The sequence below is a fragment of the Tachypleus tridentatus genome, chromosome 12, assembly GCF_004210375.1.
Source record: "Tachypleus tridentatus isolate NWPU-2018 chromosome 12, ASM421037v1, whole genome shotgun sequence".
Lineage (NCBI taxonomy): Eukaryota > Metazoa > Arthropoda > Merostomata > Xiphosura > Limulidae > Tachypleus > Tachypleus tridentatus.
In genome coordinates, this window is record NC_134836.1 from 75,360,992 (window position 1) to 75,383,014 (window position 22,023).

General features: G+C 30.3%; 2 protein-coding genes across 10 annotated transcripts; one reads left to right on the top strand and one right to left on the bottom strand.

Annotated features, from left to right (window-relative positions):
* Positions 1 to 878: 878 nt before the first annotated feature.
* On the top strand, positions 879 to 12,915 carry LOC143233656 (INO80 complex subunit C). Of its 9 annotated transcripts, none has more exons than XR_013018267.1 (8): positions 962 to 1,044; positions 1,888 to 1,959; positions 4,628 to 4,693; positions 5,094 to 5,204; positions 5,578 to 5,674; positions 6,619 to 6,686; positions 7,079 to 7,232; positions 9,314 to 12,915. XR_013018267.1 is itself a non-coding variant. In XM_076470121.1 (8 exons), the coding sequence occupies exons 4-8, from the start codon at positions 4,652 to 4,654 to the stop codon at positions 9,437 to 9,439; spliced, it is 444 nt and encodes a 147-aa protein (XP_076326236.1). In that variant the 5' UTR covers positions 972 to 1,044; positions 1,888 to 1,959; positions 3,756 to 3,836; positions 4,628 to 4,651; the 3' UTR covers positions 9,440 to 12,915. The 9 variants fall into 9 exon arrangements, 8 of the variants coding, with proteins under 8 accessions (XP_076326235.1, XP_076326231.1, XP_076326236.1 ...); XM_076470121.1 differs by lacking the exon at positions 7,079 to 7,232 and adding an exon at positions 3,756 to 3,836 and having other exon boundaries at positions 972 to 1,044; XM_076470123.1 differs by lacking the exon at positions 7,079 to 7,232 and adding an exon at positions 3,756 to 3,836 and having other exon boundaries at positions 993 to 1,078.
* Positions 10,942 to 20,799, bottom strand: LOC143233655 (proteasome subunit beta type-3-like). The gene is made up of 6 exons (XM_076470115.1): positions 20,594 to 20,799; positions 15,213 to 15,397; positions 12,993 to 13,100; positions 12,153 to 12,330; positions 11,515 to 11,609; positions 10,942 to 11,071 (listed from the first exon to the last, which is right to left on the bottom strand). Exons 1-6 carry the CDS (start codon positions 20,594 to 20,596, stop codon positions 11,023 to 11,025), a joined length of 618 nt encoding a protein of 205 aa, XP_076326230.1. The 5' UTR covers positions 20,597 to 20,799; the 3' UTR covers positions 10,942 to 11,022.
* Between the last annotated feature and the right edge of the window lie 1,224 nt (positions 20,800 to 22,023).

Sequence of the window (22,023 nt, forward strand, 5' to 3'; positions counted from 1 at the left end):
GTGGGTACTCGAGGACAGCCATGAAAGACCAATTGGTTCAGTGTTATTGTATATGTATTGGCCCATTAAGCTGTATCAAGCTATAAAAACATCCTAGGAAAAACTGACAGAGGATGATTTTGTTTATTAACTACGGGTTTTACTATTTTCACTAATCATCATTGACAAATATTCACTTCTGAACAGTTAAGAAATGGTTCCCACCAGTGAGTAACTCGTATAACTAATTCGGCTAATCATACTATAGATTGTAGAACATGGTTAATGGGGCCACTTTAAGATAAGATGGTATCAAGCACCATTTTGTATTCTACTTGTAGAAAACTTATAAAATACGGGAGAAATTTAATAATAATCACGCAAAGACATTTGAAGTAACTAATAAAGCTAAATAATCGAATACAATAAATCTGTTTTCTGGTGGAAATATTTTGTTGCTTAGTTTCACCATTATTCTTAATACGGACTGGCATGGTCAGGTGTTCAGGGAACTCGATTCGTAATCTGAGGGTAGCGAGTTCGAATCCCTGTCACGCCAAACAAGCTCACTCTTTCAACTGAGTTCGTTATAATGTTACGAGCACTCCCACTATTCGTTGGTAAAAGAGTAGCCCAAAAGTTGGCGGTGGTTGGTGATGATCAGCTGCCTTCCCTATAGTCTTTCACTGGTAAATTAAGGACGGCTAGCGCAAGTAGTCTTTGTGTAGATATGCGCCAAATTCAAAACAAACGAAATTAAAGCACTGTTTTTAATTAGAAAATAGATTAACTAGGAGTAACCTTGGCTTTAATCCGTGTTTAAGTCTGAGTTACAACGTATCCATAAACTAATGCACTCAAACCACAACGTTTACAGTATCTTCAGTCTTGTTTCTTTACTTTTTACGACCCATATTTGAAGGTTTTTCGATTTCCTGTTTTTATTTATCTTGATTTGTATTAGAGTACAAAGATTTGGGCAGTTTTTATTTCATGTAGAGGGCAATGCTGTGTTTATTTTTGGTAGATTTCAAATACGATTAGGATAAGTGTATTTTTTAATTAGTAAGTTAGAGCTTTTTTTTTTTTTTCTCCTGAGGTGATTAACTGAATTGGAATGTTTATAAGTAGAATTTTAGTTGAGTTAATCCAATTCCGATATGCTTCATAATAGCATAGAAACATCTAACTTAATAATTATTATTGATATGGTAGCATATTCTTTATAGTTAGGCCTATGATATGCACAATATTTTACTGTGTTCATAAAAGTTAGTTGTAATACTAGTTGGGAATAAGCAACTGACTTTGAATTAATATTTGAAACGTTTCTGATAAAATCGGGCATTTTCATATGTGTATATTTCTGTAAAACTAAGCAAAAGGTTTGAGTTTGAAGTTCTATTAAAAACAACCAAGTCGCATATTTCAACTACTTGTAGATGGTAAGAAGTCTTGCCTATGTAGGTAGTTTTGAATCCAACCTTATTGTATTCCTATCCGACATTTTGAGAGTGGAGGTAAAATCTCTTTAGTTTTAAAAAGGCTATTGATAGTATAGAATTTGAAGACAATACAAAGTTTAACCTGAGGGTAGAGAGACTTGTATATTTTGTTCAGTTGGTTTTTAACGATAGAACTTTGTTTCTGGAATAAGGAATAACAAGTGATAAAGTTTGGAACATGATTAGATGTTATGTGGTGGAGTACTTTCATTGAGTAAGGAAGCACATTATGCTAATATATGTAAGCAAACAATGATTTATAAGTGTAAGGAAGAGTTGTTGATGGTGAAACAAGCTACATGTTGTGAAAGAATATTTTGTCTTCTTTAGGTATGATTTTAACAAAACCTTTAAAGCATGTGCAGAAACCAATAAAAGTTAGTTTTTTTTTCTGTAAATAAAGGTACAACATTCATCATTTCATTTATTGAACCTGAACATTAAGAAAAGAAAATTTGGATTTTCAATTTCACAGGTGAGTTTTACATTGGAGTGTTGAGAGTTTTTAAGTTTAATATTTTAGTCATATGTATCTTGTATTATAATAACATGCACAAAATTTATTGTAAAATAATTTTTCTACATCTGTGTAGGAAAATATGGCATTTTATCAGATAAGGTTAACCAGTTACATACAAGATAATCAGCTCATTTAATACATATTAAACCCTTGATTAGGTAATGCCTATTTAACTATTTATTTTACATGGCAGTAACAAATTATTCCCAATTTCACAATGATTGGAGGTATCAGACTAAATGCTATTCAGATATTTCACTTGTAATAAAAGGATTTCATCTGCTTGTATATTTTTTTGCCATTGCTATTACCGAATGGAGTTTTTCATCACTTTTAATTTGTTTTGAATGACAAATTTTTAAGTTGGTTTTATATGGTGAATTGTCATGCTTTAGTTTGTGTATATGTATATTGCTGTAACTAAAGAAAACTGAAATAAATTTTAACTTAGTGTAATTCATGAAAAAAATGTGTAATTTTTGCATAGTTTAAATAGTCTTATCTATAAAAAAAAAAGTGTACTTTTTAATTTTTTTAGAAATATTCAGTTCACCCCAAACAAATGGCTATAAATTTACTAAGAAGCTATTATGCCTTGAGAATACATCAGTAATCATAGTTCTCAAACATTTTTCATGACCTTTTCTGCTTAGTTTTTGTACACAGGTTGCCATTCTTTCTTGATTTCATCAAGTGGTTTGATTGTTCACTGATGAAAAACAGCTTTGAAAGAAGTTCTCAAAAATTTTAAATATGATTGAATAGAATAGTTAAGACTTTGCTACACAGCAGGGTAAATAAAGAGGTTTGAACAGTAATTTGTGGTTTTATGGGAAAATTGCTACTTAGTGCTCTGGTAGTGTTGACTAAAGATATTTAGTGGAAAGTATTGAAAACTTGGGGTTGGTCACAGGAGTTTGAATTAGTTTATATTGATACTTTTCATTTGTGAAAGCCTTTTAATGTTATGTCTGAGTGAAAACTACTGAAATTTTATTTAATGAGAAGACACCAGATAGGCTTAATTAAGTATGATGAACAATATTGGATGACTCAGATCCTTATCTATTGAATATTATTTTTCGTTATTGTATTCAGACAACAATAATTTCTAATTGAAATTGTGATATGTTTTAAATAAAGACATTAATGTCATTATCAGTAATAGTAAAACATTTTTCATCATTTAATTAGTAATTTATCTGTTTTTCACAAGGTTAGGGGTTACTGAGTGTTTTAGAAACCAGATGATGTTCACAAGCTCATTCCAACATCATTGAATCACTGAGTAGGAAATGTTCAGATGATTTTGCATGAAATTGTGATAAAAAATATATACTTACCTTAAAAACAGTTTTTGATCTTCAAAATGTGCAAACATAATTACCATCAGGAACATTCATTAAATTTTATATTGTCTATTATATGCACAGTTTTCTGATGTCACTAGAAGACATACACCATTCCACATAATTATCAAGATTATGTGACAATTCCAACTTGATTTGTTAGGTGAACAGTTTGAAATCTGTCTGTGGTATATGCACCTTTGAGGGGTATACAGGGATCTTTTAAGAGGCTTTAAAAAAAGAAAATAAATCCAACTTCTCAAAACTATAGGACAGTCTTAGTGAGTTACCAACATTGCCAGTACTTAGTGTTTGTGTATTGTTGACTCACCCTTAAATTATATCTGTTTATTTACTTTTTTTTGTTAATGTAAACAACTCTCTTTTTTTTTTTTTTTAAAGTTTGTTTTGGTGACTGAAAGGTCTGACTGGGTGTTTTATGGACATAGGGTTATGAACTACCAAGTGTGCTGTGTGATAAAGGTAAAATCTAAGCCTAATTTCGTACTTGGTATGATGGTTGCCATTTTAAACAAGTGCATATTAACCTCTGTAGCTCAATAACTGTGAATTTGAACAAAAATTAAAATTCATGATTTTGTATAGTATGTAAACTTAAGCCTACAAGTAAGGTGGGTATAACAACATAGTTTAGAAGAAGGTGAATTATGAGCATATTTACATTGTAAACCACTAACAACTACAAAAGGACCTGGGAAAGCCTGGTGACTAGGGAACTTGATTCACGGTTTGTAGGTTGCAGGGTTGAACTGAGCCACTAAAACAGATTTACTTCATCTGTGGTGGCATCATATTGCAATGGTCAACCTCATTTCTCAAAAGTGAAGGAGTAGCCCAAGAGCTGGTGGTGGGTAGATTTGACAAACTGCAATCTCTCTAATCTATCACTTCTAAGTTATGGATAATTAGCATTGCTCTGGAATAGATTCTTGTATGAAATTCAGCATTATAATAGACACCCCAGCTAGTAGTGTTGATTTTTGAGATCATGTGATGTCTGCTGGTTAAGATTGTGTAATAAAAACAAAACATTTAAGCCATTATCCTTCCATGTACATACAACCCTGTATTTCAAGGTTTCTTCAATCACATTATGCAAAAGATTAGTAATGGGACAGTGATTAATAATTTTTTTTAAATATAGTAAAGTTGTAGCAGAAAGATTTATTTCATAAAGCATATACATTCAATTGTGAGAATTTTTTTCTTATTTTACTTGTCAAAATACTTTTTTTTTGTTATATGTTGTCAAGGTTTGACATTAACCAACTTGCATAATGGGCAAGAAGAAAAGGGTGAATATTTCCTCAGTGGAAAAAGTGAGTAACTCACAATTTTTTTATAGGGTTGAAGTATTCATAAGTTTTATGATGGGAAATTTTAATGTTTGTGAAACAATATGTAATGAAACAGTGAGAGAATAAGTTGAGACTACATAAACATTTTACTGTTTTCATGTTTGTTTTTTAATTTAATTATGATCTGTTTATTTGTGAAAACGTAAATAAATGTAGTGTTTGTTGCATAATAATTACAATGAATTTTAAAGTACTGAATTACATATGTAATCGTATATGAAATTGAATTTAGGTACAGTAACATTAAGTTATTTTATTAGTTTATGTTCCTGTTAACATTTCTGGGTTTATTATTCAAATAATAAATTAAATGTTAATCTTTTGTATCAATTATTTTGACAAGAAAATCTCTGTCCTTTAGCAAGGACAAGGAATTGATAAACAAGTAACTTCTGAACCTGGTGGACAGGACTGTGAGAAGGATAGTGCAAGTGGAGAAAAAACTCCTGTCTTTAAGGACCCAAATTATCTGGTCAGTTTTGTGATTTAGGAATTGTTTTATTTAATTTATCTTAAGTTTTACAAACAGTGTGACTAAAATGGGAATTCTGGTTATAGCTTTGGCCACAAGATTTAACTGTTTACTGAGAAATCAAAAAGAAAATCCATGTATAAAGTTTTTAACCTTTAGCACCTAATTTCATGGTACTTTATAAGAGAAACTATACTTTAAAGAAGTTAAATTTGACAAGTGTTTTATTGTGCTCGATCTTTATTTGGATTTTTTTATATATAATAAACAAAATATTTGAATCAAGGCCAAAATCAATATTTAAAAGGAAAATTGTTATGAGAGTGTGAGATTATAATGTACTGTAATTGTTTGATTTAATCTTTCCATGTAGGCAGGAAAATGCAATGGTAAAAAGCCTAGAGTGTGGAAAAGTCTTAAGCAAATTATAGCAGTAGAAAGAGCTACCCATCTACAAAATATTGTATCATGTAAGTATTCAAATGGGTCATTTCTTCATTGAAATGTGCATGCTGTGAAGAACCATGCTTTTTGTTGTGTAAAATCTCAACAGAGAATTGTTCTCAAATCTAAAATATTCCATCTTAATAGGTCCTGTTTGGACAGATTAATCATGCAAGTAAAATCAACATGTATGCCAGTTTGTGTAGAGTATAATATTGTATGTTTTAATGGTTGACATCCAAAACAAGTATAGGTGTAAGATCAACATGTATACCAGTTTGTTTGAACTGATACCATGTGCTTTAATGGTTGATAACCAAATGCAAGTTTAACATATATACCACTTTGTTTGGACTATGATATTGTGTATTTTAATGTTTGACAACTGAACAGCTGGAACAAATATTGTTTTTGTTTGGTCAAACTGTAAAACAATAAATAAACTATTACCTGGTTAAACAAGTAAGAAACTTTGTGTGACATCATAACTCATGAGATTTATCAATCTGTTATGCTGTTGTAGAACACACTGCTTAATTGTACACATTTTACTTTAAAATATTGTAGAAACTATGATAAGTGTTTATCTTTCTCAAGTGCTAAGAAGTATAGAAATATGTTATGATGAATAGCTGTTTTCTTACTGGTGTGAATTTTTTATCAAGTAACTAGAAACCTTTACACCTGATGTTATTCATATAATTTAGTTTGTTAGTTGTGTTTTTATCCATTTATATGAACTGCTCATGTATTGTTACGTCATATGATGTGTACTGTGGCTTTTTTAATAGTTGTAAGATTACTGATAGAGAAAAGTGTCTTGTATATTATTCTTGTGGCTATCAGCTCACTGGGTGCGACATGTTTCTATGTGAAGTTTTTGAATATTTTTAACCTATGAACATATTATATGATAATAAGTTTCAAAAATGCTTTCTAAAGATACAGATGAATTTTCTCTGTTACTCAGATTCAAGCTTAGATGCTGCACCTTCAAGGAGGCCTTTAAAGAAGTATTCTGATATCAGTGGATTACTGGTGAGTATTTGATACTTTTATACTCGCGTCTTACAATGATTATCATTTTATTTGACCTTTTCCACACAAGTCACTGGTGAAAAGCTGTGTCATCGTGTTGCATTCAACATTTTATTGAACTACTATTTTATGAATTTATGTCATCAAAGTGTAGGTTATAATTTAAAGGTATTATAAAAACACACCTAAACATCAATTTTTGTGTGGTGATTTGTAAGATGCAGCAAGGGTTCAAATTAATTGTTTGATATAAAAATACAAAGTCTGCAGTTTTATATGAATTAGGAATTCAAATAACAGATATTAGAATATAAAAGAAAAACCTTTTATTTTTTCTACTTGCTGACCTATCGCTATATTTAGTGAATCAGTAGCCCCCTCTCATCTTTCAGCTTTTGGAAATGATTCTGTATATACACTTATTTGTATATATGACAAGTGATGTGAATGAAAAACTGAAAGCTCAGAATTTCTCCAAGTTGCTTTCATAACCATTTTCAAATATCTTGGCATCCTCTCTTTCTTTCAAGATAAACCATCATGCTGGTAAGTTGAGTCTTTAACCTCTTTAAAATTTCATATTTTTTACACTCAAATACAGCTTAGTATTAAATTTGATAAATTATAATGGATTTCAGTGATATCGATTCAGTAATTTGATTTTTGTTTATGAAAGTTATATATAAAACCTAAAAAATTATATGTATCAAGATATTTTCTGACACAAAATTTCATCCATTGTTTAAAGTACAAATATAGGTGTGCATTAAACGAGAGAGACAAGTTATGGTGTAATAAAACAGTGATAAATATATTCCATTAATACAAAAAATATAATCAAATGAAAAGAAAGTAGAGAACTTTGCAAAAATAATCCTTGTGGGGCAAAACATTCACTTACATTTTGTAATAAAACTAATTGATGGAATAAAGGTTAAAAATAATTGTACATGTAGGATTCACTTGTTGGTTTTTAGAGTTCCAATGCAGAGAACTTGGCCCTATTCCATGATACTCTACCACCTTTGGTGAAAGAAACTTATACAGTGAATGGTACAGACAAATGGGTTTAATTTGAAAAGAAACTTCATTATTACCTTATCACACATTAAACATGTTTAAAAATATTGTATTTAAACATAACCAGAAAAGTGGTGACAGTGATTGATGCTTGAGGGTTATCTAACTGGGGGCCATGGATGAAAGACTTAATCCTGTTTCATAGGTTTACTTGTGGTTTTTTATTTAAAAATGGAACTGAAAATCATGCATGTTGGAAAGGTTTAGAAACATACTTTAGCACTTGATGTTAGGGGAGGTTGGTTTCATTGATGTTTGGTGTTGCACATTTTTTGAGTTTAAAACTTTGTGCTAATCTAGACATGAACCATATCTTAGAATGTATTACACATGATACTTGGCCTGACAGTAACATTACTTAATAGCCAAAGTATCAATCATAATATCATGAGATTGAAGAAATAAACTTTATTTTCCTCACCTAATATCCATGTAATTTGTTAGCAGGTAAAATGAGAATGTGCTACAGAAAGTTGTTTCAATAAGACATGAAACCAGAAAAATACACTTTGTAATTACAAAGAGATGACAAAAGGGTGTTGCCATGGTAATAATATAGATAGCTAATAAATAACTGTGAGTGATTACCTTACACTATCTAATAGTGTCACAGAATGATTGATGGAAATTGTTTGAATAGATTTATGTTACAAAACTAAGTAGTGTTCTTGGTTTTTAATTAATTGAAGTATACAGTAATTGAAACTACAATCAATCAAATAGCAAATTAACTTATCTAGCTTTATCCATACATCAAAAAAAGTAAAACCTCATTAATTCATTTGTGGCAAATTAATTAATTAATAGCATAAATTATAAAACTTCTATCTTCAGTGAATGTACAGTATTTGTATTAATGAAGGAATACATTCTTCATTATGTTATTTTAACACATCAGCTCATCTATTTTAATACTTATTGCCATATAAGATTCATTAATCTTTAAAAAAAAAAATATTGTTTATTCTCCAAATAGACTCTTTACTATAGATGGTTGATTTTATTCTGGTGTGGTTTCATTCAATAAATCCAGTTGTCTTGACATGCATCAACCACAGTAATTAATATTTCATTCAGACATTTCATTAGAGTTATATAATTGTATGTGGACACTTGCTACAGCAGATGTTGTATCTACCATCACTAATCGTAGTTCAGTTCGTAATTTGGTAATCAAACATCATAAGCAGAAACATGTTGCATGATTTTTGGAAATCAAATCTTCATTGCCTTATTTTGAAGTAAAATGTATTTCTATTTATGGTGTGTGTGTGTATACACACACACGTTTATAGGTGGTTAGATAATAAATTACATGTTTGGAAGAAGTTTAGTGTTTTTAGGTAGAAAATATTTTGTCACCTGACTAAACACATTTGTATTGTTGTATATATACCTTTGTCACTGTTTTATTTCTACACCTTAGTTAAGTATTTGTGAAGTTTCCTCTAATAATCTATCTTACCCATGTGGACCATTTGATGCTGTTTGTCTGTTTTGAGTCAGTACTTCATTTGTGCAACCCCAATTAATGTTTATTTTTTTAGGGAATTTACACAGATCCTCAGACAAAGCTAAGGTATTTTAATGCAGAAGAATTTACAAGAATACGCATGTTATCTCCAGATCTTGTAAATGGTTACCTCACTTTACGGAAAGCAAACGTTCCATGAAGAACCGTAGAAGAGATCTTTGTTGAATTTTCTGAATGGAAAAATGTGAATCTTACTCCTTTTGAACAGTGAAGACGTGTTGGTGGGTGTCTAACAGGATGTTGACTACATCTCAGCACAAGAAAAGCTTGTAGATAAATCACATTAATGGTTTCAGGTGCATGTATGATGTGGTGTGTATTTACAGTTCATCTTCAAATGTACAGGTGTAACAATGTCATAAACATCCTTACTTGTCTGTACATGAAACAAATTAGTATTTTAATAGCTAAAACTTGTTAGCTTCTCATTTAAAATCAATCTGAGTTACGTTTAATAAACGTTTTCAAGTGATATTGAATGCAATAATTTTTGTATTTAAACAAGGTACACAATCAACAATAGAATATGTTGTTAAAGAACTTAGGCTATCACTAACTTATTTGAATTTAAAAAATGACAGCTCTAATTCATGCTAGTTGCATTATCAGAAATATTACTTAAACAATTGTATAGAAATAGTGTTATAATTTAAAATATGGAGTTCTAATGGAAACCTTGTTATATGAAGATTAAAACAGTATATTTTTCACAATAGTGATACTAATTCTGTTTTTAATTACACACAAAATTGAATTGTTTAAGCACTTTGAGTAAATAGGGTTAATCTTTATTTTGTTAGTGTATGTAATTTAATTGGATTATAGTTATGATTCTAAGTAGCACTAAGTTCTTTACTCAAGTCTGAAGATGTATATTACTAAGCAAGCTGTGACCAGAGGTTGGATAAGATATTCCTCAAAGTTAATTCATTGTTGAAATATCAATCTGACCTCATTGGACCTCACAACTTTCACAGGGGAAAACGTTAAGATCAATGAGTAACATTAACCTTATTAATTTTGGTAAAACACAGTTAAACTTTACTATATTTAGAAGGAAATCACTAATGTTTAAATTATCTTGCACCAGGAAACAAATTATAACCTACATTTTATCATTTTTATATATGGGATTACCTACCAACGTTGTTTAGGAGTAATGTATACTTTTAAACCCTGTGTTACTTGAAAATTATGCACTTAGTTCTCCTAAAACATGTTTAATGTAATCCACTAATTTTAACAACTCTAGACCAGTTGAGGTTATAAGGTAAAATTAACTTTGATGTTGTCTGTAATTACAAAAGCATTTCACTTTGAATACTCTCAGATCTCTAAATTAGGCTTGCAGTAAAAATTAATTAGGGTGGTCTTTCTTAATTGTTAATGATTTCTGTATCAAATATTAGACTTGTTGACTTCCATCTCTTTACAACTTCTAAGTGTTAAAGTTCAGTAACTATAAATATGTATCATCATACTGGCTTTGTAAAAGTTGTAACAGTATCTTAGGTCAATCTTGTAAAACATTTCCACTGTCCCTCTCTTACGATACCAGTTGTTTTCTTATTAAATCTACTCATGATAACCAGGGAACACCAAATTAATCTGTTGATTTAAAAAGAATAGAACAAACACAAATTCAGTGAAAAGACATTTTAATTATATACTTCATCAAAACAAAATGGTTTTGATGTACCTATCACTTACACTAATGAAATATTAGTCCATACGAGTTTTCAGTTCTTTAATGGTGACCTTGTCTTTTTCTCTGTGAAATTAACAAAACCAATTGTAAATATACAATTTTTATAACAATTACTTTATTATTTAACGTTTTTTTTAATTAGGAAATTTCATACAAACTAAGGTTTAGTTAGAACAAGTAGACTTTGAAACAGAAAAAAAACTTATTGAAAAATTATCTAATGCATCTGACTCTGAAGTTAGGAACTGTAGAATAAGTTTGTTAAAGTATAGACTTTTCAGTAATACTTAATAAAAACTAGCATTCTGAAAATTTCTCAGGAAAGAGGTGAAGATAGATTATTTTACACTGTTGTTACTTTCTTTAACATTTTATCATGCATTATCCTACTTGCAACACTTAATTGTTTTAGTAAAACTATCATGGATGCAGATAACAGTAATATGTATGTGATGTTACTTTCTAAATGGTATATGCTAACAATAATGTACAAAAACAAAGCTTACATAATGTAAACTACTCCTCCCCAACCTGACAGTGCATCCCGGTCAAACGCATTAACAAGAGCTTGAGATATTGTCTCAAACAGATCATCAGGTTCCTAGATAAAGAAAGAATATTTTAAAATCTGTCACTCTACTTGTTTCTAAAAAATCTTTCCAGTATTGCAAATTATCAGGTCAAAGTGCAACTATTAAGGTAACTTCAATCAAAAACTAATTGTTTCACAGTCATAAACTTTCTCAGTTAATAGAAAGAAGGCAGCTTTTATTACACTTAAGTAATTAGCCTACAACCTCTCAAAGTTAGAATGTAGGAAAGTAACACCACAAGAATTTGGACAACAGTGGTTTGGGAAAATTGATAAAACTACATTTGTATTCTAGCAACAACATTCAAATTAAATCAATTTTATCCAAAACTATTTCATCCTGCCTTTTAGGTTGTTACACAAGGGTCATATTACACTCAGAAAACTCAACAGTAGTGTTTTCATTTGAATCTTGGTGAAATTTACTTAAATCCAAAAGTTGTTAGAGATAAAACTTCAAAGAACTTGAAGGTGAAGACTTAACAAGTGACAAAACTAATAACTGCTTCTGAAAACAAGCCTGTTCTCTTAGTGCTAAATCATCTTTCTTACCAGGTTTGGCTCCCACAGTGATTCACACATGCCATAAGCTTGTTCCACGCAAGTTCCACACACTACAAAGTCCTCAGGTTCATTGGGGCAACCAATTAAATCCATGTTGCAGATATATGGCTCATTTGTTTTAGGGTCTAACCCTGCTATAACTGGCTCTACAAAGTATGGTCCAAATCTAAAATATGTGTAAAAAATAATTTGATTTATTTGAAAATATATTTTTATCATTTTCAAAAGCCATGAATTAGTTCATCTGAGGTGTTGATATATAATTTATGAAGTACATGTGAGAATCCCTAAGCTAACAAAAACGTGTATTGCAGAATAATCTAGTAAAGTTACTTTTCACTTCATTCTTACTATCAATTATTTAGGTAATGCTGAAATCTATTGTTTGTTACCATCTATCTAAGATATAAACACACACCACAACCACCACTATTAATACTTATATACTTTAAATGTTATTTAGTAATCTCTGTAGACATTGCTCTGGTGCTCAAAAAGAAAAGACGACGTACATAAAATTATTCTTTTTGATGCTTGGGTTACAAAAGTTGGGTATTACAATACTTGCACAAATCACTCTTTAACATAAGTAAGGATTAAATAGATGCCATGTTCCTATTCAGTACTGTTCTGTTAATCTTAGCCTGATAATGACCTAAGAGATTTACACATTACTTATTTTGTGTTTTAATAAATGTTTTTAACATCTATATCAGCCATCATCAATAAAAAAAAAGGCTATTGAATGAGACATGCAAGTATTTTTTATTATTATTATTATTATCGAATAAAAAGTCAAATGACACAATGAAATAATATTGTACGTACCTTCGCTCGTATAACAAATTGGAAACAACAGCACTGAATGTTTTTGGTTTGATTTTTCGATTTTCTCGTAGCTCATAGAGATTCATTCGAAACTTCAACCGTTGAGCCCTAGAAATGAAAGTTTAGATTGCTAATAAAACCTGTTGTTAAAACCTTGTTTTTACAACATTCATAAAATAGACTTACCTCATGATAAAAAGTTATAATACAGTTTATCATAACCAAACCAAAAGATCCTTGAAATCTTTCACTTCATTGTTTCAAAAAAGTTTTGTTGTTTTTGTTGAATATTCATACACTTCTACTTGAGAGCTAATGTTGTATTTTATTTTAGAGTGATAGAACACTATATCCTGGGATATGTTTTACCAATGAATAGTGAGATTTATTATCACATTATAATTCCCCTGTAGTTGAAATAACAACCATGTTTGGTGAAAGGTCTCAGTTCTACATCCTCACAGTGTGAGAGCACCCTGAAGTAATTCAGAAGATTGGAAGAAAAACATTGTAGACCAAATGTTTTAATACAAAGAAACCTTGTTTACACAAGGAGTTCAAATGATTCCCTGTCTAAAACAAGTGAAATAAAATTACAAATGTTTTTCAATTTAAATAAAAATTAAATCAGGGAAGTGGCAGTTATTTTTTCTGATAATTTCTACTTGTGGTACTGATTAATTTTTTCATTGAATTCAAATAAATTTTATTTTCTACTTTCATTATTTCACTCAAACGTACAAGTTCCTTTAGACAAAGACTAATATCTTACTCTTATCATCGAGTGATCATAATTGTCAAGTAATAACCAGGGAACATTGTACTACATAACAAATTTTAAAATGTTATTACATAAAGTATCCTGCCACAAACATACAATAATCACATTAATTTATTACTCTGCAACTACTGTAAATCTAAGGAAGAAATTGTATTCAAACCTCAAAATGTTAATTTTCCATTAAATGCACAGGTGTGCTCCTAGACTTTGATAAGAGGTTCCAACCAATGGGATTAACATAAATGTTGTCTATTTACCATTTGTGACTTACAGATATTGCACTTTTAATTTGGTAAAATAATTAGGTTCTATTTAAATTAAATAAAAACCCTAGAACCCAAATATTTCCAAAAGCACTCAAACTATAGGGTTTTTATTTCATTTCTATTAAAACTTCTTGAACCTACATGTTTTTTTTTAAAAAAAGAATATTTTATATAAATGATTAAATTAAAACCTTTCTTGATTTAACTAATTTTAGCAAGTAGGGGAAACTTTATACTTTAAAATTCATTTATTAATTATTTTTATGATGTAGAGATACATAAAAGAAAGAAGGCTTAGAAAATTATAAATGTCATTAAATTCTGATGTTTCTTTTTGCTCTCCAATGTCGCTTAATGATAATTTATAATGTTACAACATCTACTAGATTTTTCCAACTTATTAAATGTAGGTTAACAGTATATTATTTGAACTTAATACACATTTTTATAACAGTAACTCGTAATTTTTAATTTTTCAAATTGGGAGAAAAAAATAGCAACATTAATTTTAAATTCCACATTAACAGGTTATGATCTGAAACATAAGGCTCCTATCATACAATTATAAGTAAAGTTATGATGCAGTATAACAAATGTGAACTATGAATATCTAAAAGTGGTACAGTATAAACTGTCAGATGTCATTTATGTGAAAAGTAGATCATAGTATTACCCAAGATTCAATGCATGAATGAAAATATATACAATCTGGTTAGTTTGCAAAGTTGTTGATAAAATATATGTACACTATAGAACAAGAGTTAACCAACATAACTATTTAGTAGAAGTTATCAAATTTATTTTTCTACAGAATTTGTACTTAAAAGAATATAGCTCTATAATATCTATTTTAAAGTACGTGTAACTTTGAGTTGGATTACAAGTATAGATTTACTAACTATACTGTGTTTGTGCTTTTCTAAGTTTTCCCATATCAATTGCTCGGTTTGTTTTCTTCCACAAGAAATAAATGTATCAGTATTAGTGAAATTATTAGAAGTTAACATTTTCCAGTATTGAAAGTGAATTTTGATGTGAAAGTATATAACTTAATGCAAATAATTAAAAAAAAAAAAGCTGAGTATGATCCATTTAGAGTACTAATGTCTCTGAAAGCATTAGAAATTGAGGAGGGGAAAAAAAACAAAACAGAACAAATGTCATTACACCTACACAGTGGCTGTATCTGTTGCTAGTCCTGGAAGGCCCAAATACAGCTTTGGTCCCATCTCAAATATCCTTTCAAAGTTTGTGCAGATCAACTGTCCTCGAACTCCCAGGCGACGATCAGCTGCAATAGCAACACAATCCTTCCCTTTCATGGCTATCACAACACCTCCATTGTAAGCTAAAATGCTCTACAAATGAAATAATTATAAACAGTCTTACCTTCAAATATACAGACATTTACACTAGCTGTGAAGTTAAACCACTGATAAAGAAGTCTATGGAATGAACTGAAAGTTAGCAAATTATTTTACCTATACAACAGGCTTAGATTTTAACCAAACCCTTGTATAGATGGGTAGTTTACAATTGATAACACTTCCAAAACCTGAACAAGGTCTGTTAGAATATTGTTAAATGTTAATATGCTACTACTTACTCATTTCCATACATTTAATAGTCTAAAGCATGGGCTTTATAAAGAAATATAATTTAAAAGTATCAAAAAAGATCACTGATATAAATGATGAACAAGTGATACATGTTCTGCTCAAGGTATCTTATTGCCTGTGTCACACTTAAAACTTTAAATGAAAGCAACATTGTAAAAACTTAGTGAATGAAAAAATCATAAAAAGTCCAACCTAGCCTTGGCATCAGTTTCTCTTATGTGCTTTGTAAAGCTTTGACATAATTTTAATTGCATATTTTAAACATGAAAAGTAAGTACATTGTCAGTTGTTAGCACCATAATTTTCCTAAAAATTGTACTTATTTTTCATGTTTTTATACAATATAAATAATAGCTACAAATTGGGCAGATGTTTAGCCTGTAAATTTAACAGTTTCAGTATTTTCACAGAACATATGATGCTTGAATATCTTCTCTTAATATCATACATATTCCTGAAGTCATAATGGTAATTTAAAAAGGTAAATGATGAAAGTTCTACTTATAATATGGAAATTTGTAAAATAATAATATATACTTTCTAAGATAAGACAATGGTGAAATATGAAAGATTCTAACCATGCTGGATTGTTAAGTGAATCATGTTTTTGACACATAACTTGTGATTACAAACATGCTGAATTTCCAGGAAGTTGTAGTTGGTGTCATAATAGCCAATGGAAAGACTGCTATATATTTTAAATATTTGTATGAAAATAAGTGGCTACACAAAATGACTTAAGTATGTCTAAAAATAAGTATTTATGAGACGTACACACAAAAACCCAATATACCATCTCCTGGAAAGACTTTTGGAACACAATAAAATAATATGTCTCCATGCTGACACCACCAGCCTCAACAATAATTAATAGTCCCCCACTGAAGCTGTGTTTAATGACATTAATAAGAACATTAGTTTCAAACTGCAGCTACTCTTTGACACTAACTATGAAGGATAATACAAGTCACTTTGGACTTGGATCATTTCACAGTTGCTGAAATTCCAAGCAACCAGAGAACAACATAAGTAAGAATGAAACAGAAGAGAAAGCACTTGTTCTGCCAAATTCACAACCAAATGTAGTTGAAGACAAAGATAATTCCTCACCATCAAAATTTGGTGTCACCTGTTATTTATCTTAACGTCTTTATTTTGATCATCTAATCTACAACTGTAATGGAAACTGTAAAAAAAGGTACATTTTCATTACTATCATCTCACACTATACAAAGATCCCTATCAACAGAAGCCAGCAGTGTATATAGAAAACACTTGCTCTTAGAAGTGACAAAACTGATAGACGTATGGAAAACAGCTAGATCTACAACACACTAAGCAGCTACTGTTCTTATAATCACAACCTTAAGCAATTAAAAGGAGGTCCAGTAAGTACAGCATACCTTCAGTAAATACAATCAAATCACTGTATATCATCAAGCTATCGATCAATGTGATTTAAACACAGTTACAAGAAAACTGATGAGTTATGAAGGTATATTATTTCTAACAAAAGCTTGACAAGTTGGTATTAATAGTTTATATAATAAAAGCTTGATATGAATATCACAGTAACTTCTTTTAAAAAACTAAGGTTGCCACTTGCTAATGATTAATTATATAACAAGACTTTATAATAGACTCAAAGTGATAACAGTTGTTTGATTCACTCTAATAATATCTGTAAGACTTAAGAAAGCAGGATCATGTGATTTGAAAAATATCAAAATTAGACTCATGAATATAAAATTTTGCTACTAAAATATCAGCTTGACCAACCATTTTTCTAATATCTGGTAAAAAAAAAAGCTAAAACCTCTTATTAGTGTTATAACAACTGTATATTTGACAAAGTATAATCAACTGATTGACCTTCTGTATGTGCTTCTTGTAGCTTTTTTTATATGCTATTGGAATTTTTTAGGTTATACTGCCTGGTGAGTGATATGAAAATTTCAACTATTTTGCTACTGAATACGTACTAATATATGTGTGTGTGTGTGTGTGTGTGTGTGTGTGTGTGTGTTTTTCAAATAGTAAAGCCACATCGGGCTATCTGCTGAAACCACTGAGGGGAATTGAACCCCTGATTTTAGTGTTGTAAATCCATAGACTTACTGCTGTACTGGCAGAGGGTATACTAATATATATCTAAACTGGATGTGTAAAACAAAGTTGGGTGTAAACTGCAAAGGGAAAGGTGTTTGGGGAAGGGAACTGTCATCCCCCAGAGCCCCATCTCAAAGAACAGTGTTTCTGTGTTAAGGTTTTTGTGTGCATTTCTTTGTATTATAGACATGTGGAGTACTGGTACTGTAACCCTGTTTTGTTAATACTTACTATTGATGTCCAGGTTTGAAAAACATCACTAGATCTGGCATCTCTTACTAGATTATTCAGTCAGTTTTTCATTTTTGATCACACCATTAGGATTAAAGTGTATTTTGTAGTAGAAGCATATTGTGGAAAGGCTTAATCCACTTAGGTTTAACTTAACAGTCACTGAGATGCCTCACATAACCACAGGTTCATTCAGAATCCAATATATTTTGCCTTTTACCTAAATAATCTAAACAAGTCAATCAATTAATGTTACCAGTGGTCTTTTGGTTGTATACTGTCCATCTGTTGTTTTACTGTCAATACCTTACAACACTTTGTCTTCCAGTTGTCTCTAAATGTTAAGAAAAACCTTCGATGGTAGCTATTTTCACCTTAACAGAGAGAGGAGTTGCTATCCTGCCAAAAGTTACGCTACATTTGATTGGTGGGGGCTTGTCTTTCAAACTTCTCAGTTTCCTTAAGCAGCCTACCCTTGCATGGCTTATAATATACAGTGTATCCAGGTGATGGTCTAACCTTACAATTAGATTACTTTCTGCCATCCATTTAGCCCAATAAGTCTTAGTGAAAATGGTGTGAATAAGTTGAAAGCATGATCTAGGACAGGGAAGGCTCCTTGTCTAGATAATTATAGAGGATATATTTATTGATAAAACCACAAAACCTTTATAGATTAAAATTTTAAATAGTTTTAGCCATTGTTTGTGTGTTAGACATGTACTAATCTGCAGACAGAGTTTTAGAATTTTTAAAAATTTGATCTAAAACCATTCTTTATGTGTAAGAGGTTAGCTGTTCAATTTATGTATACCTATGTCTAACATTAATTATATTTGTCATAAGGTATTAGTGTTAGACTTATTACATTTTAATACTATGTTACTTATTCAGTCCTTTAGGGTTTTTCCAAAAGTGCATATACCACTATTTTAACAACAATGTGTTTATTATAAGCATTACTTTATGGTTCAAATACTAAAGATGCATTTATTTTTTACTTTTTGAGAAACCCTAAGGAACTAAATAAACTGTTCAAAAATAAAATGGGCCTAACATTGATGTCTTATAACAAATACAATTAATTATAATCTTGCTTTTCCAGCTTGAAAAAGGAGTCCACAAACTATAACAACTGTTGGTGTTAAAATAATTTAAACTATCATCAAACTATTACATAACTTTATAACTAACTAAGAAATTACTTTATACCTCAGGACAGGCCTGCATATAAGCTTCCAGAATATAAACCTACTGCCTCAAGTATCTTAACAATTTCCAACCTTTTCATTCCACACATCAGGTTACCATTATAGTACCAAAACCCTAATAACACTGAACATCTTAATTAAATTTCATTATTTTATACAGTAGAAAAAAAAATCAAAACATTTAGTATCTCCCCATAGTTTATATCATTAACAGTGATCATTTCTGTTGCTAGTCTCAGAACTTTTCCAACATGTTGGTATCATTCCTTTAGAAAGAGACAAAACTAGACAGAAAACTCCAAATAACACCTCTCAATTTTAAACAAGGTTATAAATGATTTTGGTAACAAGATGACTGGATTTCTTGCTAATTACTCGTGTAGTTAGAAATAATACAGAAAGAATGGCATGGTACTTTTAGGGATGTGATAAATGAAGAGTATAGGTATATTATTATGGTTTTTAAAAACACAGAAGTGCTTAAGCTTTGTTTTGTTTTTTAATTCAGAGGGGCTAAAGTTTTCACACACCTGCACATTTCTTTCTTTAAAATGTTATTTTTGTTAACAGTTATTATATTTATTATAAATCTTTTTTTATTATTTCTGCATTTAAAACTTAACTTTTAAAAGTTATGTTATAATACACGTGTAAATAGCATTTATGATAATGTTTTGTCTCATCATCCATCTCAAATCGCAGAGTCTGCAATTAAACAAAAGCTCTCCGACTTGAAGAAACAGAAAGGTCTGTAATGTTATTGTAAGATGCATATGATTTTGAATCCAAAATAGACAAATTAAGAGGAATGTTAGAACACGTGTGCAGTTAGATTTTTATAAAACAATTTTTAGATCCCATATGGTTATCAAAAGCTCCGACACATCAACTTGCTTACGTTTCTATTATTACTTAATATTAGCATTAGTATCTCATTCGCCATGATCATAACAATTGATTTAATCCCCATTTTGAAAGAAAAAACGACCTTTACATTCCAACAAATATATTCTTTTATATACTTATCTGAAGTATAAAGGTCGTTTTTTCTTAACTTTTATCAAAATGTGTAAATCCCTCTTGTGTGCACTACAAATTTTAATTCCCACCACTCAAGTACTTGTTAGTCGTACTACAATGTATAGTTAGTCTATGTTAGGCCTAGGAAGTATGCTCTAGTAATACTAATATAAAAACGGTCTTAGCTCTGAAGTCTCAATACTTTGTCGTATTGATTTATTCGCCTGCTTAGACCAATCATTTAAGTTTTGGATTTGTAACTTAGTCCAAATTTATCATTTTAATTAATTGAATGTTGTTAGTATGCTTACATTTACACCTTACAAAATATCATAGGCGTGAATTTTCCATTAGCTTTACTCACCATCTCCTTCTTAGTTTGTAACTTACAATACAATAAAATAAGGTTTCAAATTTTGTTTTTCTTCTGTAAAATTAAATAACATTAAGCTATTATGAGACTGTTAAACTGCTTTCATTCACAAAATCGGTACTTCGTGGACGTTAGAGTTGTTCGATGCTAACAGTGACATAATCACAATTTTCATCACGTTATCAAGCCAATGTAATTTTCTTTTATGTAGTTCCTGGGTGTTCTGCTGTTGATTTTTGCGAGAATTTATTAACAGGTTTTTACTTTCACATAGTTTTACCCTATATATACAATGCATCAACTAATACAGAAAATGGTGATAACTGCTGTAATAATTCTCAATTAAAAAGTTTCAGAAATATTTACAGCACAACAAATAATGAAAAACATCCAGTAGATAAGTTATTTTGAGAACCCATAGAATTTACAACTGAATAACTAAATCAGAAATAACTTCACTGATTTTTAATATATATTTTTTTAATTTCGCACATAGCTGCAAGAAGAATATCTGCGTTAGGTGTCCCTAATTAAGTAGTGTAAGACTAGAGGGATCGCAGCTAGTCATTACCACCCACTGCCGACTCTTTTACCAACGAATAGTAGGATTGACTGTACATTATAACGCTTCCACTGCTGATCGGGCGAGCATATTTGGTGTGACGGGGATTCGAACCCGCGACCCTCTGATTACGAGTCAAGTGCCTTAACCACCTAGCCCTTTTATAGTTTAACAACAAATTTCGACTGGAGGGGATTCAGCTGCAAGTTTTGGGCTTAATACAAGAATCAGTTTCGTTTTATCACGGTAATACAATGGAGATAATTCGTCGTGAACTTCTGAGCAAACACACGCAAATAACAACACAAGTTGCCCCCCGCTAGTACAGCGGTATGTCTCCGGATTATAACGCTAAAATCAGGGGTTCGATTCCCCTCGGTGGGCTGAGCAGATAGCCCGATGTGGCTTTGCTATAAGAAAAACACAAACACAAACAACACAAGTTTAAGTGTCACATTAGAGTAAGCCGATATTTAAAATTTTCACATTTGTGTTGTGTAGAAACATAAGGTTAAAAAAACAAAACTTGTGCTATGAAAATTAATGTTTTATTTACAGATACTAGAAGAATATTTTATTAAAAACAACACAACGTTTCGCTTGATCACACTATATCAAGCAGATGTGTTGATAAGGGTACTTCATGATCCATGTACAATAATAATTGTTTTTCTGTGTATTTATGCGCATGGCTTAAAATAATACATTTTTCATTCTACGGATGTTAAAATTCATTGATAGATATTACAGATAAACAAAAATAAAACTAATGTTAACCATTATTTTACAATGTTTATGTTTGACAATTGATACAAGGTTCGGTCAATCCCATTATTTGTTGGTAAAAGAACAGCCCAAG

Coding starts and splice junctions, on each gene's coding strand:
- LOC143233656 (XM_076470120.1), top strand. CDS start 4,652: ATGGGCAAGAAGAAAAGGGTGAATATTTCCTCAGTGGAAAAA. Junction 5,205..5,577: donor TTAAGGACCCAAATTATCTG/GTCAGTTTTGTG, acceptor CTTTCCATGTAG/GCAGGAAAATGCAATGGTAA. Junction 6,687..9,313: donor CTGATATCAGTGGATTACTG/GTGAGTATTTGA, acceptor TTATTTTTTTAG/GGAATTTACACAGATCCTCA.
- LOC143233655 (XM_076470115.1), bottom strand. Junction 12,331..12,992: donor AATTTGTTATACGAGCGAAG/GTACGTACAATA, acceptor CACATATTTTAG/ATTTGGACCATACTTTGTAG. Junction 11,072..11,514: donor GGAGGAGTAGTTTACATTAT/GTAAGCTTTGTT, acceptor TTAATTTCACAG/AGAAAAAGACAAGGTCACCA.